Raw genomic sequence first — 15,172 nt, 5'->3', positions numbered from 1 at the left:
GGGTAGAAAACAACACTCCTAGACCAAAAGATTTAATCTGACTGGGCCAAATTGCCCAGACATTCCCTGGGTACCAATATCATACAGCACTGAGGGTGAGGAAAGAATTAATGGATGAGCAGAAAGGTTTACTGCAGGAGGCTGTATTTGAGATCTGCAGCTACTGTTGGTTTTGTAGTCTGTTTTAACTGCTCTCGTTGCATGGTTTCTTCTCTGCTCTCAGTAATTATATTAATAGTATTGATTTAATCCTTTCAGTCTTCAAAGGGCTGTTTGAATAATAATTAGATAATCCTCCTGACCCCTGGAGAGACAGATAACCATTATTAAAAGTATAAAGTCCTTGTACAGAGAAGGAAGATTTGATAGGAGCACTGCAGGTAAGGAGAAGTTCATGCCCAAAATTTGGGCATGTCTTTAGTCCACATCCTGTTTTGAAGAGCAGCTTTCCATAAGGAGGGAAGAGTGGAGTGAAGAAGAGGATGGCAAAGCAGAAGGTAGAGGCCAAGCCATAGTGGATCCAGCCAGCAGTTTGCTTGTGGGCTGTGCCACTGCACAGCTCAGAGGATTTTCAGGATTTTCTTTATCTTGTCTTCATGGCTGCTTTCCTCCTCCCGATTTTAGTGCCTCCTAGTTTTGTTTTGCCTGAAAGTAGATCATGTGTTTGCTGCTGAGTCTTGTATGTTTTTATGGGTTCTGGCATAGAGATACCTTGATCCTGATGAAGATTTGGGATCCAGTTGTGGCTTTTGGTGTTTCACAGACAGGTTTTCTCCCTGTGTTGCTACTGCAGTATCTGGCTTCCCAGAGTATTTTATTCTATCAGCAATGTTCTGTCCTCCTAGTTTTTCCCCCCTTGGGTGATTTCACTCAATATTGAAAAGGTAAAGTATCACAAGTGGGGTAAAGAAATATTGGATGCTTATGCTCGCACGTAAAGCTCCAGTCCCTGGTGAGTGATGCTGTTTGTCTCAGTAGCTTCTTGTTTTATAACTGCTTTATGTTGTAACACAATTATCTCAGCATCAGGCCAGTTCTTTATTCTGACACTTCTTAAACATCTCTAGTGATGTTGTGTCAGCTCGCACCAGAGGAGACGTGATCAAGGAGATCTGCGCAGCTGAGTGCAAATCTATTTTCTGCCTGGAGGAATTAGAAGTTACATACATGTGTGATTACTTACAGGGCAGTGAAGGGAACCTTGTATGAATTCAATAAAAACTATAAAACATGAACCCAAGTCTGTTTTGTCCTGGGTGCACCTTTCTGTGCCATGGAAAGGTGGCATTCATTCTCACTATACAACTGGAGGAACTCAGCTCTGTAGAGATTATATTCGATGTATCTCATGTACAGAGGATGATAAGTATTGATCTAGGCCATTAAAACATATCACGCCTCTATTATTTTATAAGCATTAACTGCATGCAAAGACAACATCATAAATTCTAAAATGTATTCCAGTTCATAAAACTCACCAGTCTATTGTTCTGCCCAGGGTGACTATTACCAGTCACAGTAATTCCTGCGGGCAGCTGAGGAGCTGGGTATGACTAGTAATGCATACATAATACAAAGTATGTCTTCTCAATGCTGTCACAGCAAATTCAGGGAGAAACCAAATTCCCACCATTTTCTTCCCTCTCTTCACTTTCCACAATTAAACTCTGTCTTGAACGTGGTATGTTGTAGCTATTGATGTTTCAGTCATTGATTATTATAGCAATGTAAAGCATACAGCCAGTGAGTATATCTGCAGCATGACAGTGTAATTACCTGCTGGCTTTCCAGAAATCATTGGCAATATGGCTAATGTTAAAAGCTGCTATTTTTTTTCATTCCTTTTTTTTTTTTAACCCAACAAAATAACCCAAAATATCCTTTCTTCTTTTTTGTTTTAATATAAACTATTATAAATCCTCTGTGGAATATGAGACTCTGGTAATGACTCAGTGGGCAGTGAGACAGGAATCTCAGACACTGTAATGTGATGCAGAAAAGGTCATAAACTTGCTTTCATAACAGGATTATTCATGTATTCATTCATTAAAAATTAAACACATGTGGGAGCATGATGCATTGAAGCTGGCAAGCATTGGTGAACACTTTCTTGTATTATTGATCAATTGGTGTGAGTTGAAATTACTCCAGATTAAATCTTGTCTAATTTAATGCCATTTATACTTAGTTATTATATTATATGTTATATTTTATAATTTTATAATTTCATCATTCCATAATTTTATCACATATATAATTTATATTATATTATATTATATTATATTATATTATATTATATTATATTATATTATATTATATTATATTATATTATATTATATTATATTATATTATNATATTATATTATATTATATTATATTATATTATATTATTAATATTGTTAGTTGTTCCTGCTGAAGACAAGTGCCATAAGTAGCTACATAGTTTTTCAGAATCATAACTATCTTTATGGAGTGAGGGTTGGATGGTTGTTTTCTTTTCATTTTAAAGCCCTTGCAATGAGTTCATATTTAACAGAAAAACATGAAGTTCTATATAATGTATCCAATTTTAGCTAAAAGTTGCTAGTTTTTTTCATTGTGCTGTTAACAAGTTTTTACTGTTGTTTTGTGTTTGGCTGGGGTTTTTGGACTCATGCAGAAGAAACGATGAGCTTCAAAGTGTGGTGACATAGCTGCCTATCTCAGCCTGAAAACATTGCTGTGGGTGTTTGTCACTGAGGTGCCCTGCTGGAATGTGGCTAGGACAGGACTGGCTAGGCAGAGCTGGATGTGGTGCTGTGAATTAAAACAGCTGTAATGGGGTGCACAGGGAGGCCTGCCCTGTCTAGTGTAGTCTATGGCTCCCTGGGCAGGTATCAGATGCCTGGGAAATCCAGAAATGAGCTGAGCATGGAGTGGAAGACTGTGACTCAGGGGTGTCTTGAGTCAGGGGTGATAATTTTGAGGTTAATAGCCTTTAGTAGATTTCTTCTTATGTGAATTTGCCTAATCATATTAGTGCTTATGTTGACTTCTGGCTTCCACAGCAACATGAGACACAGAGTTTCACTGTGACAAAACAGTGTATGAAGAATTATTTCCTATTTTTGGTTCTAACTCTGATAACATAACTTGATGCCACATCTTTTATTTGGAAAAAAAAGGGGGAGGGTGTTTTCCTTTTCATTTTTCAGTATGCCACTCATTTTATGGATGTCCAGCATATTTCCACTCAGTTCTTTTCTAGGCTCAAAAAAATTTCTCCCCAGTCTGTGCAGTTGTTTTGTGTAAGGAATCTCTTTGTGCTTTGGACTCTTCTTATTGCCCTTTTCTGTAGCTTTTCTAGTGGTAGAATGTTAGGAGCAGAACTACATGGGATGTTCACAAAGTGGATGAATTTACACAGTGATGTAACAAGTCTTTCCACTTCTGTAACTTTCCTAATTGTTGTCAACTTAGGACTTGTTTTTTCCTCCCCATAATAATAAATGTCTCCTATTCCCAAATTGTTTAGAGCATTATTGACCTGATTTTTGTTGTTGTTGATATGCAAGTGACATGATAAACTTTGAATTAATGGCATCAGTTACTGTAAAGCTTTCCAGATGTAACCAAGTCAGATTTGGGGCCATAACCTTGACAGGCATTGGAAATAATTTAAAGCTTTTTTACAATCCAGTGTAACGACAATTCTGTTTTTCACAAGCTGGGTGACAAATCAGGTTGGTTTTAGAATCCAAATGAAGCTAGAGCTGCATTATACTTGCACATCAGCAGCCAGACACGATTTCTATGTCTACTTTTCTTTAATTGCAGGTATTTATGAGCCGCCATTTCTTGTATTATTGTGGTGAACCTATTCTGGATGTGAAGATTGCCTTTTGTCAGGTGTGTGTTCCTTACAGGTAAAACAAGGTACAGTATATACTTGTACTTCATTTTTGCAATACATGCTATAATAAGAGAAAAACAGAAATCAGTTTCAGCCATTTAATGCAAGCAACTGCTTATAAAAATGAGAATAAATACCAAAGAAATAGAGAAATGCAGCACAAAATATTAGTTTTCTATTTACCCTCAAGTTTATTTCGTAATTTGTTCTTAATTATTTTTGGTTTTGTTTTGATAAACTATCAGTTAATATTCTGAGGTTTTTTAGTAAAAAGTAATGGCATGGTTTTCAATCAGAAAAACTGCAAATTAAAACTATTTTATTGTTCTTCTGAGACAGAGCCTTTTACATTGTAGCCTGTGACTATAATATTTTGTTTACCTGTACTGGAAGTGAAGGAAGCATAATTGAAATTGTGGTGTTTGTCTTGTCTCCCATTGAACACCATGTGGTGTTGAGGTCCTGGAGCCATGAGACTCCACTAAAGTCAATTCTGTATTTCTACATCACCCTTGAAATTGTTTGGTCACAATGTATGGAAGCCCACAAAGGTGAAACTACATCTTTGCTGCAAAGGAAAAAGATTATTGATTTATCCAGTTTTTTATTCTCTTGATTAATTTAATTAACATATTTAGTTGCAAATCTGTGTGCATCATTTTCTCTTGATGCACACAAAAAAAGATGACTTTTTTGCTTACTTCTGAACAGTGTTTTGTGCTTGAATTCTGTCTCTTCATAGCTTTATGGTTTTTTGTGGGACAACAGTAATCTAACTAATTGGAGAGATACTAGGGACATTCTTCACTTTTTGAGGCTGAAAACAATGCTGTATTCTTAGAAATGACTTTATGATAAACACTTTTTTTCTTTTATATTACATGTGGAGTCCAAGTGAAAGCACAGTTGTAAAAAAGAAAGGGCTATTAGATGTGTGTAAGCATCTAACACCAAGCAGTGACAGGTGTTGGAAAGTTTGCTTTGTGTTTTTTAACTCAGGGACACTAAATATTAATTCTGCTGAGAAGGTTGAATCTGGACTTGGGAATCATCAGCTCTAGTATGGGGCTTGGAAATTCATTTTGATAATCTGCTTAACTGTCTTTTCTTTTTTTAACATCCCTTCTTCATGTGCATGTATTTAACTGGCTTAATTCTTCCACTGGCAACTTTGTCAAGTGTAGTATTTTTGTAATGTTTTGACAGAGTTCATTAAAAAAAGAAAAGAAAAAAGTTGCAAAAAATTGAAAAATGTTTTTTTTTCTCAGATTGTATGAGAAAAGTGTCATTCATGAAAAAATACTTTCACTGTGCAGAATAAGGGGTTTTTTTGCACAATTCTCCTCTCCTTTTTTACTTAGACCATTTTGGATGCATTTTTATCACTGAGTGAGATGAATTCCTATTTAATGGCTGCAGCAGGTACCCAGAATGGCATCACCCACTAAATATGGTACTAAGAGATACTATCCTGACACTGTAGGGAGCAGAAGTCCATCCTTCAAGCACTCACCACACAGATACCTTTTCAAGGTCTTCAGACCTTCAGATCGATTCTCTTGAGGATAAAAGCTGGTTTAAGCTTCATGTTAATTTATTCCCTCCATAAAGATAGGCCCTGATCCAAATAACAGCTAGAACTATGTGCAAGAACAGTCTCTAAACTAAATGTCTGGTTGCATTAACAACTGTCTTGGATGCTGTTCATTTGTATTGTTTAGAGTGGGATGGGGGTTATAGCTCTGTCCTTGGTCCAAGCATCCAGATATTTATTTAGAGACTAGGAATAGTGTCCAGGTGGCAATATTGTTTATTCCATTCTTATTCCTGCTTCCATTTGAAGTTTATGCCTCACTGCAGACTTTCTCCAGAGTATTTGTGCTGAAATGCCTTTCTTAAAGCTCCAGTATTGAAGATTATTTTTAGTACTGGGGTTGTATTTTTCTTGTAATATGTATTTGTGGCCTAAAAGGCATAGATTTATGTGCTTTGAAGGCAAGTGACATGTACATAATTACAGGCTCTTCTCTTTGACATAGAGCTTATGTCACTGGGCATAATAGTTTTGTACAATTAAATGCTAATTCAGCAGGAATAGAGTTTTAAGGATTTCCAACTTAAGGAAAAAAAACCAACCAGCTCTTCCTGAGAAACATTCAGTAGCATAAGTAGGGTAAATATAAACCTCCCCACCCCTTCACCCTGTTTGCAGTGTGAAAACACCCAAGTCTGGAATTACTGGACATGGATAGCCAATTCATGTTCTGAAACAGCCACCTTTTTTAAGGTGTGGAGGAAAAGGACATCTGCTTTTCTATCATGATAGAAAAGTAGGACAAGAAGGCCTATAGAATTTAATTAGACTTCTGTAAGGCTGGTATCACCAACAAGCTTTTATCTGTAGGATCCCACACATTTTTACAGTAGCACTAGGTCATGCAAAGTAGTGTATCATGAGTAGAATAAGATGTTAAATATTAATACAAATATATTAACAATATCTAACAATTCCAGAAGACCGCTGACTTCTTCTCCATTTGGTATTTTTCTCCATTTGGTCTTTCAGTATTCTTTTAAAATCAATATCAAGACATGTATAGCCTGTCAGAATTTACATGTTCCCTAAGCCGTAGGTATATGGGATACCTTTATTTAGAATACAATTGTAAATGCAGTGTGTCCTATGATTATGCCTTCTATCCAATGGGAGATTAATTGGTGCTCAAAAGCTATCAACAGTTGATATATTAAATTTCTATGAATAAAATGATACTTTATAGGGTCAAGAGCTGTCTATTTCTAGGTAAAGGTGTGATTATTAATTCCGTACAGTCTTTATTTGTAAAAGGGAGAATTCTTTCATTAGCTATTGTCTTCACATCAAATACTGTAATTACACAGTTCTATTGAGTAACCTACTTTCTCTCCTGTATCTTTGGCTACATTTTCCATTTGGATCACTGATTTAGCTCTTCTCCATAAAGACACCTCAATCTCAAGGAACCTTTTCTTTCAGTGTTTCTTATCAGTCCTTTCAACCTTCTTTGGTGTGATGACACAATGAAGGTTAAATGTCACCTGTGTGTCAGCATCGAGCTCTTCAGGCATCAGGGGGATGAGGAATCATTTGAAATAATGTTTTCTTGTTCAGATAATCACAGGTTGCTCATCTGTTAGAAGTCTGGCCTGGAATTAAGGACATGCCTCTGGGACATCAGTGGCTTCTGGGCAATACATGATAGCACAGTTGTAAATGAGCTATGAAAATTTGCTGCCTGTAAGAAGGAAGGAATTAAAAATACTGAGAGCTCAGTGAACACGTGGAGGACAAGAGAAGAATAAGTAAATAGTGCTTTGCTTTGTGTTCTGAGTTGATACAACTGAAAAGGAGAATGAAGACTTGTTGCTTTGTGTGTAATCAGAACTAGGTAAGAGCTAAGTAAGCTGATGGGTTTTTGATATCTCAGTTAGAAGAGGTTGAAAAAGTACAGAGCGTTTAAACAAATAAACAAGAAACTACAGCTACAAAACCCCCCCAAACTAACAAAAAAAATACCCAAACAGCACTTAGAAATATTGTACTACATTTAATAAAATACTTTAATATGAAGTGTTGAAATAGAGTGAATAAAGCAAATGTAAAAAGATTAATCACTGATCAATCAAGGCTGAGTTGTTTGCAGGTGTCAGTTGTCTAATTGAAAGGCTGAATGCAGAAAGCCCCCTGTCTGGGAGCAAGGCAGCTGGAGAGAGATGATAAGGCTGGAAAGTAGCTTTTAAATCCCACTCAAAACACACTAAAATCAGGAAGACTGGGTGACTAATACAGGCCTCACAGGAGGAGAATGAGGTGGAAGAATGGAGAACTGTGGTGTGATGTGGTTGGTAAGACCAAAATCTGCAATATTACATCCAACCACGCACACAAAAGATGAAACCCTGTGTAGGAGATTGGATCACTGTTTATGGGCTTTTGAGTTCAGGGAGAGCCAGAATAAGTGAGAAGTCTGGCTTTATGGAGAAAAAAATAGATAAAATGTCTGCTATAAATGTGTCATATAAAAAATACACAATTTAAAATAATTTAGTAGATTTTTCTATGCAAGGACACTCTGTATTTCCCAAGCGATAGCTTCTGTGGCTATTCAAATTTATATAGCAAAACCTGTGACCATTAAATTCGAAGCAGAAGGCTCAGCAAATTCATATTCATGCCAGAATTCTGGCACTTGAAAGTTCTGTGAGAATTAGAGCTGTGCAAGTGGGAGGATAGCCATTAAATTCACAGTGCTGTAGGTTTAGCAGGTGCACCCAGGTGAGCAGGGTTTGCATTTTCAGAGCTGGCAGAAGACTGAGAGTTTTTTGTGAATTCCAGTCTCTACAACCTCAGCATTTGACTTCTAAGGTTAAATTGTAGCTTTACAATATTATCCTTTTGTATCCTGAGGGAACCAAAGGCATCCACCTCTGAGATGGGCTGTGCTCCTCAGCAGTCTCTTTGTCTGCGGCGCGGTGAAGATGTGGGGGCCGCTGGGGAGCCATCCTGGTGTCTGGCTCAGAACATCCTCTCTCCTCTGTCCTGCTCATCTCTGGGCTCTGTGCCAGCTGCAGATTGGGAGTCAGCCTTTCAGTCTTCCATCTGATTCTTTCACTCACCTGCATTTACACACACGTGAAGGGCTTTAATTGATTTCAGTGGCCTTGCATCATGGCACCCTCGAACTGGTGCTCCCACCACGATCTCCGTGTTCATCTTCACAGGGAAGGAGATGAACACTGAGGTAAAATTTCCCCTCTGCTGATGCTGCCAGCAGAATCTGTGACAGTGCTCACTGTCTTGGAGATGCAAAGGAGAGCAATTTGCCTTAAATTGCCGCTAGCATGGTTTGTATTTATAAAAGCTGAAATGTATGAGATGCTGAGCTGCAAGAAATTGCCATATTTTAGGCTCGTCAATAATAGAAGGAGTGGTGTTCAGAAACAAAGGTCTGTCAGTAAAATATAATAAGTATAGTTATTTTGTAGGATATAAATGGACAAATAAAATGGGATATCGGGAAGAAATTCACCTTATAATAGAGAAAATAACATTATTTTATTTCTATTGGGCTTTTAAACTCTTGCTCTCTGTATTCTGAAAGAAAGGAAAAGAATAGTTTGTAGCTCTGTGTGAGGCAGCAAGTTATTTGAGTTCCACTGAATTTTTAAATACCTGTCCTTTGAAAGCAAAATATATGCTCTTTAAACAGTTAGTGATGGTGAGAGTATCTTTTTCCTTCATCTCAAATGCTTGAGTCTTGACAGTTCCTTTTCTTTCCTCTTTCTCACTTGTCAGGTTACTAAACAAACATCATTGCAAATGTGGCTACATGCTCAAGTGAGCTAACAAGGATAGTTAGGTTTTCAGGGCTGAGAAACTTTCATTTTTCATACTCTTAAATTTCACAGTATGGAGGAAAGAGACTGGCATTGGGGAATGTGTGTGTATTAGAAGTTTTCAATTAGGTACTGAAAGGAGAAAATAATGGTTCATTCATTTCTGTACACATCAAATGAAAGCTTAGTTCCTATCAGTGTTGAAGTAATGTAATTCCATTGTCCAAATGTTTCTGGAAACCAAGAGCAAATGGCATTTCCATGCATACTTTGAGGAATAATTTTTCATCTTACACAGAGGTCTGAAAAACTTAGATGTGTTTTGTTCGAAGTTTCACACCTGCAATGTTTATTGTTAATGTGGGGCCTTGGTTCATTTGAAGTTCACCTGAAAATTTATTCACTCACTGGAATTCACTTTACTATATGAGACCTATGCATTTTTACTGTGATATCCTGATTGCAACATACATATATATATATATATATATATATATATATATATATATATATATATATATATATATATATATATAAACTTCCTTCCTCCATCTATTTCTTAATGAAGTGCTAATTCCTGGTTTTTTATGATGTTGGTCTCAATCACATTTGAATGGAGTTTATGGTTAGGTGCATCTACAGAAGGATATTCCTAGTCCTTTGTTCCTTTCTGATGCCACATAATCAAAGCTTTAACTTAAGCTGCCTGTACAGAACTTGCGACCATTGTGCAATAAATCCTGAATCTGAAATAGCTTAGTGGTGTACACGGGGGCATCTGGGGGAATATTAATATCTGTAACAACACCAAGGCTTCTGGATGGGGTTTAAATGAGCCCTGAAGATGTAACAGGAGAAGAGCAAAATGTAGGGTGTAGGCTTCTTTAAGATGAACTATACGAATTTGAGAATTTGGAGAATATTTTCATCAGGGTTTGAAACTAAAACTAACATTGACATGCTCTATTCAGAGTATGAATTTCCTTGCTAAAGGGAAGAGATTTTTTAGCTGAATTTTGGAATGAAACAAAGCTGCCATTTCCTTGTCCTTATTAGGAAGTGGCTGTTGAATCAACCAGAGATGGTTCTTGATTATGTGTCAGCTTGGCTTGGGGATCTGATCAAATGTGATTAATCCAATAACGCTGTTAATTCATTGACTTGGGGATTTGATTTAAGTCAGCATCATGACAAGTTATACCATTCATCTCCTGTTGGTATGAAAGTAAGCAGTGAACTGGGCTTTAATAACCTTAATGTGCTTTTGTTTTGCTTATTTAGGCTTTGGTAAAAACTGGGAACTATAGAGTAGGATTCTTTTGTAGTTTTTTAGGAGTATGGGTTTAAAGCTGGGAGGCAACTTAGTAGATGACCTGGACCTTGGCCTGTCCACAAAGCTGAAATTTTTGTCACTCAGAGGAGGCATTCTGCATGAAGTAAACTTCAAACAAAATCAGTCTGCCTTGTATTTTGGAAGTAATGCTTGGTGTTTGTTTTCTATCGAAGTTCTTACGTGGCACAAATTTTTAAGTCGAGAAAAAGATACTAATCTAAAAAAGAAAAAATTATTCCATGAAAAATAAAACAGTCTTTACCTTTCCCCCTCACACACAGTTAGGAGCAGACTGTCACAGGAATGGTCTGTGTTATGCAGAGGAGAGCTGCTCATCAGGACATTTGCATTTTCTTATCAGTTGCGGTCTTCTGGGTCCACAACTTTAATTGATGTTGACTGAAGCAATTGGATATGATAATTACCCATATAACTAAGGTATGCCAGAGTGGTTCTTCTGAACTGTTTTAATTGATTTTTAAGATACTTCTGGATTTAAAAGAACCAGCTGCTGGAACCGCAGCAGTTCAGAAATCCCACTGTATGCAGCATGAGTTTCCCGAGGCTAGTAGTTCACATGGTCAGGGTAACTTAAAAGCAAGTAATTTTTATCCTAGACACAGAGTGATAAAATATGTGTTCCCATGTAGCTCCATACCACACAAGGAGATGTCAGGTAGCTTGGGAGTGAGGACACAAACAAGTTATGGCAGGCCAGGCTCAGCCAAGCCTTAACACAGTTATCCAATTTTTTTAGAAATTCACTCTATCTGTACTTCCAGAGGAGCTGGCTATGAGTCAGGCTCACTCAGGAATCCAATTTTTAAGCTGACACTTTATACATAAACATTGATTTCAGAGTAATGGGTGTTAATGCTGAATATGTCCTGCATTATTCTGATAATAACATCAGGAAAAAACACACTCCAAATGTGTTTGTCTAGGCAGAGGGAGCTGTGAAATTCTTGTCAATCAAGAGCATGGTATTAAAAAAAAACAGAAAACCTCTCAATTCCAGGTCTGGTATGAATACCTGAGCTGAATAGCCAAATTTATGCATCCCTCTTCGCTGTATGGAAGACCTTTCAAGACTAAGGCTACACAGTGTGAATCAGATGCAGCCTGTTTGTTTTCCAATGAGAAAATTTCAAACCTCTTTTGGAATCATTTCACTCTCTGGAAGCTTCAATTTAGCGCTGTATCAGTGTCCATAAATCTCTCATTTTTTGTGTTAGGGCAAGGCCTCCCCTGCTCTCCCCCTCACAATATTTGATGAACAAGTTAATGAAAAGTTTCCACTTGGTCTTCTGAGATAAGACTTTGTGTTTGAATGAAGAGCTGCATTCATTAAAATGTTTCAAAATCTCTAAATGAGGTGTTCAGGATGATGCTGTCCAGTCAGATAGCAGACAGAAAAATAATGATAATTTTTTCAAGGCAAACCTTAACATCCAAGTTATTTGCAAGGTCAGTAATATGTTTTTAAGGGCCAGATTTTTGGAACTCTGGAATGATGTCCTTTTTAATTGAAAGACTAATGTAACTGAAATCAATTTTACTTTTTCCCCACCTCCATCAAATTTCAACTTAGTAGTCCATAAACACATAATATATTTGATCATTCAAATTTTTGGGGGAAAGAAGTTTATAATAGAGCAAATAAGAAAATTTATAAGCTGTATTTGGGAGCACTGAAAGAAAAATATGCATAGACAGAGGCACAGCTGGTTTTTGTTTTTCCTTTATGGAAGGCATTTGGGCATGTCTTGACTTCCATAATTGAACTGTCAACTCTTTTAGGGCAGATCTGTTGTAATATGTTGAGCTTTTGCATCCTGTGCTCAGAATCATGTACTACAGAATTCTAAATTACAACCACTTACTTCTGATTTTTATCACAAATTACTATAAATTTGCTCTTTAATCTATAGGGAGCTGAGCTCAGCAGTAGTCATAATAAAGTGCTTATAATGTAACTTCCTACATGGTAATTGTACAAATTTGAGGGAGAGTTTTTAAAGTCTTGTAAAAATTATTGGATTTTAATTTTACAGTTTTGGGGAGGAACACTGTTGTGCAGTTCTAGCTACAGTGCTTGGGTTTGTGTCACAAAAACTGGTGTTTTCTGCATTTGTTAGGTCATGAGAGCAACTCTCCCTCCTGTCCTTAGGAGCCCAGAACTCTTGGAGACCTCCAGAGCTTCTGAATAATTGTCCATGATACTGAGTCATCTTGGGTCGAAGTTTGTCTCATTAACTACTCTGTTTCTTTTGCAACCCCTGTTGAAAGGTTCTCAAGGCCTTCATCACGTGCTCAGGGAAAGTTTTAGCACTCAGGGGAATGCATTTGCTTGCTCTGTCTGATCCAGAATGAAGAGCCTGACTCCGGTGTCTCTTGCCCCACCTCCACACTGATGAAAGTTATCTTATTTTAAATTAGTTGCAAAACTAACAAGGGCAGAGTTGGCACGAGCACATAATCCAGTAGTCATGAAGCAGGAGTGATGGCAGGCAGAGACCAGAAGTTGGCAGTAACTGTGTCATAAACATCAGCTGGAGAATTCACTGGTTTTCTTTAATCAGTGCCTTTTTTATGGTGACTTCCTGCATGAAAGGAGGTTTGTTACAGTCTTTATGAAAATGAGCCAAAAATGACAATAATTTCTATTGAAAAGTTAGGCTGACAGTGCTTTATCAGTATTCTAATGTTTTACCAGCCATGGTTTCTCTGTTTTCACCAATCCCTCTCCCCTTCCCTTCCTCTGTACAACAGGGATTTGGGAAACAAGTGGATGTGTCGTATATTGCCAAACATTACAACATGAGCAAAAGCAAAGTTGACAACCAGTTCTACAGTGTGGAAGTAGGTGACTCGACCTTCACAGTCCTCAAACGCTACCAGAACTTGAAACCTATTGGCTCTGGGGCTCAGGGAATAGTTTGGTGAGTATCAGCAGTTTCTCATACGATGCTTGGAAACATAATTGGCATTTTGCATCTCTTCACAGTTTGCCAGCCAAAGACATTGTCTAAAATTGCAAAAATAGCAGTCAGGCAACAGACATCCTGAGGCAGAAGGAGCCCAGTGGTTTGCTAATAAATTCCCTGGCTGGTGAGAGCGATAGCACCGGGTTTATTCCTCCACACAGCAAAATGGAGCTAGCAAGAAAGTGGGAGAGAGATCTTATCATAATTGACAACTGTGGCACTATTTCCAGAGGCAGTGCAAATAATATCCCAAGTAAACCCTGTAATTTTGGTCTTTGTACAGTAAAAGTCACTGAGAGCAGCACAGAAGCTTGTCACATCCCATAGCATTCTCAAATATTCAGGGTGGAATCCTTTCAAATTGATGTAACTACTAATGTTTCCATTGTTTCTTAAAAGTGATGTTTCAGTGATGTGGATAATGTGAACAAAAGATAAATTCAGTAGCTCTCCTAAACAATGCAATTTTAATTTAGCATGTTCAAAAGTTGTGGAATCCTGTGTGGCTTTTGCCTCTGCGGTTTTAGACTTGACTTTTAAATTTCTGTGGCTTGTATTTAAATGTCTCTGTGCAGGCATTTGTAACCTGTTTAATTATGAGGCATTTGAGTAACTAAAACAACCTTTTATCTATAACTTGATCAGAGATGAAGTCTTAACTTCATCTGTCACTTCTGACACTGTTTTTTTTTTAGAATTTGATCCAATGTGTGTCACTTTACAGGTGGAGGCAGTGGTAAAGCAAGAGGCTCCTTGAAGCCAGTGGCAAATGTTTTTTCCATGGATTGTTGGCATTGGCACCGTAATTGACAGTGTAACAACTCTGACAACACATCCTTAGGTCTCCGTCCATCACTTCCTGTGTTTAGTGTACTGTGGAGACCATGCAAGTCCAAAGACTGACCTAAATGGCCAAGCACCATATTCCTCATTTTAAACACAAAAGAACTCAAGGTTGCTTTTAAATCAGCTTTGGGAAAGAGGCATATTTTGGGTTCAGTACTACTGAAATTAATTTTGCACTATTTGTTCAATTCCATATAAAGCAAAGATGGTTTTTCTTCCTCCTTACTATCCTCTATTTGTTTCAGAGGAAAATCAGGTTTTGTTGAACTTCTCTGCAACTGAATTGCTGTAATGATCAATTGTGAGCAGCAAAAAATAGAGGAATTAAGCTAAATAAAATCAAAAGCAGCCTGTGAATTTTGCTTTCACACTAAGAGTTGACAGCAAAAATTAAGAATTTCTTAGGAAAGAAAATCAAATCAGAAAACAAGCAAGGTCAAATGAAAGTTAACACAAATTCCCTGAAGTGGTGAGTAGTATGGAGAGACCATAAAAGACCTTTTTGATGATATAGATATAGAAGTGTTACACAATAGATGGGGAAGATAATGAGCATTTTTTTCTTAGATTGTGTTACATAGTAAACTGCCTGACATAAGGCATAATTTAGCAGAAAAACAACAAACCATCCATCAGCAAAGCATGAAGAATCAATGGTGAAGCGATTAATTAATGAAAAAAATAATTGAGAGACAAATATTTGTAGTTTAGCTAAGAGAAAAGAATACATGATGAGAAA

General features: G+C 37.2%; 1 protein-coding gene across 7 annotated transcripts in view; it reads left to right on the top strand.

The window, feature by feature from the left end:
* Positions 1–15,172, top strand: part of MAPK10 (mitogen-activated protein kinase 10) — a 146,289-nt gene that overhangs the window by 63,454 nt on the left and 67,663 nt on the right. For 5 of the 7 annotated variants that reach the window (XM_015625515.3, XM_015625520.3, XM_015625516.3 and 2 more), the window contains 2 exons: positions 3,816–3,887; positions 13,373–13,542. In XM_015625515.3, coding sequence (XP_015481001.1) covers positions 3,816–3,887; positions 13,373–13,542 — 242 coding nt within the window. Of the gene's footprint in view, positions 1–3,815; positions 3,915–13,372; positions 13,543–15,172 lie in introns of all 7 variants that reach the window. The other 2 variants (XM_015625519.3, XM_033513708.1) reach the window with 2 other exon arrangements.

The sequence above is a fragment of the Parus major genome, chromosome 4 (assembly GCF_001522545.3).
Source record: "Parus major isolate Abel chromosome 4, Parus_major1.1, whole genome shotgun sequence".
In the NCBI taxonomy this organism is placed as follows: Eukaryota; Metazoa; Chordata; class Aves; order Passeriformes; family Paridae; genus Parus; species Parus major.
This window is presented reverse-complemented; position numbering and strand designations above follow the sequence as displayed.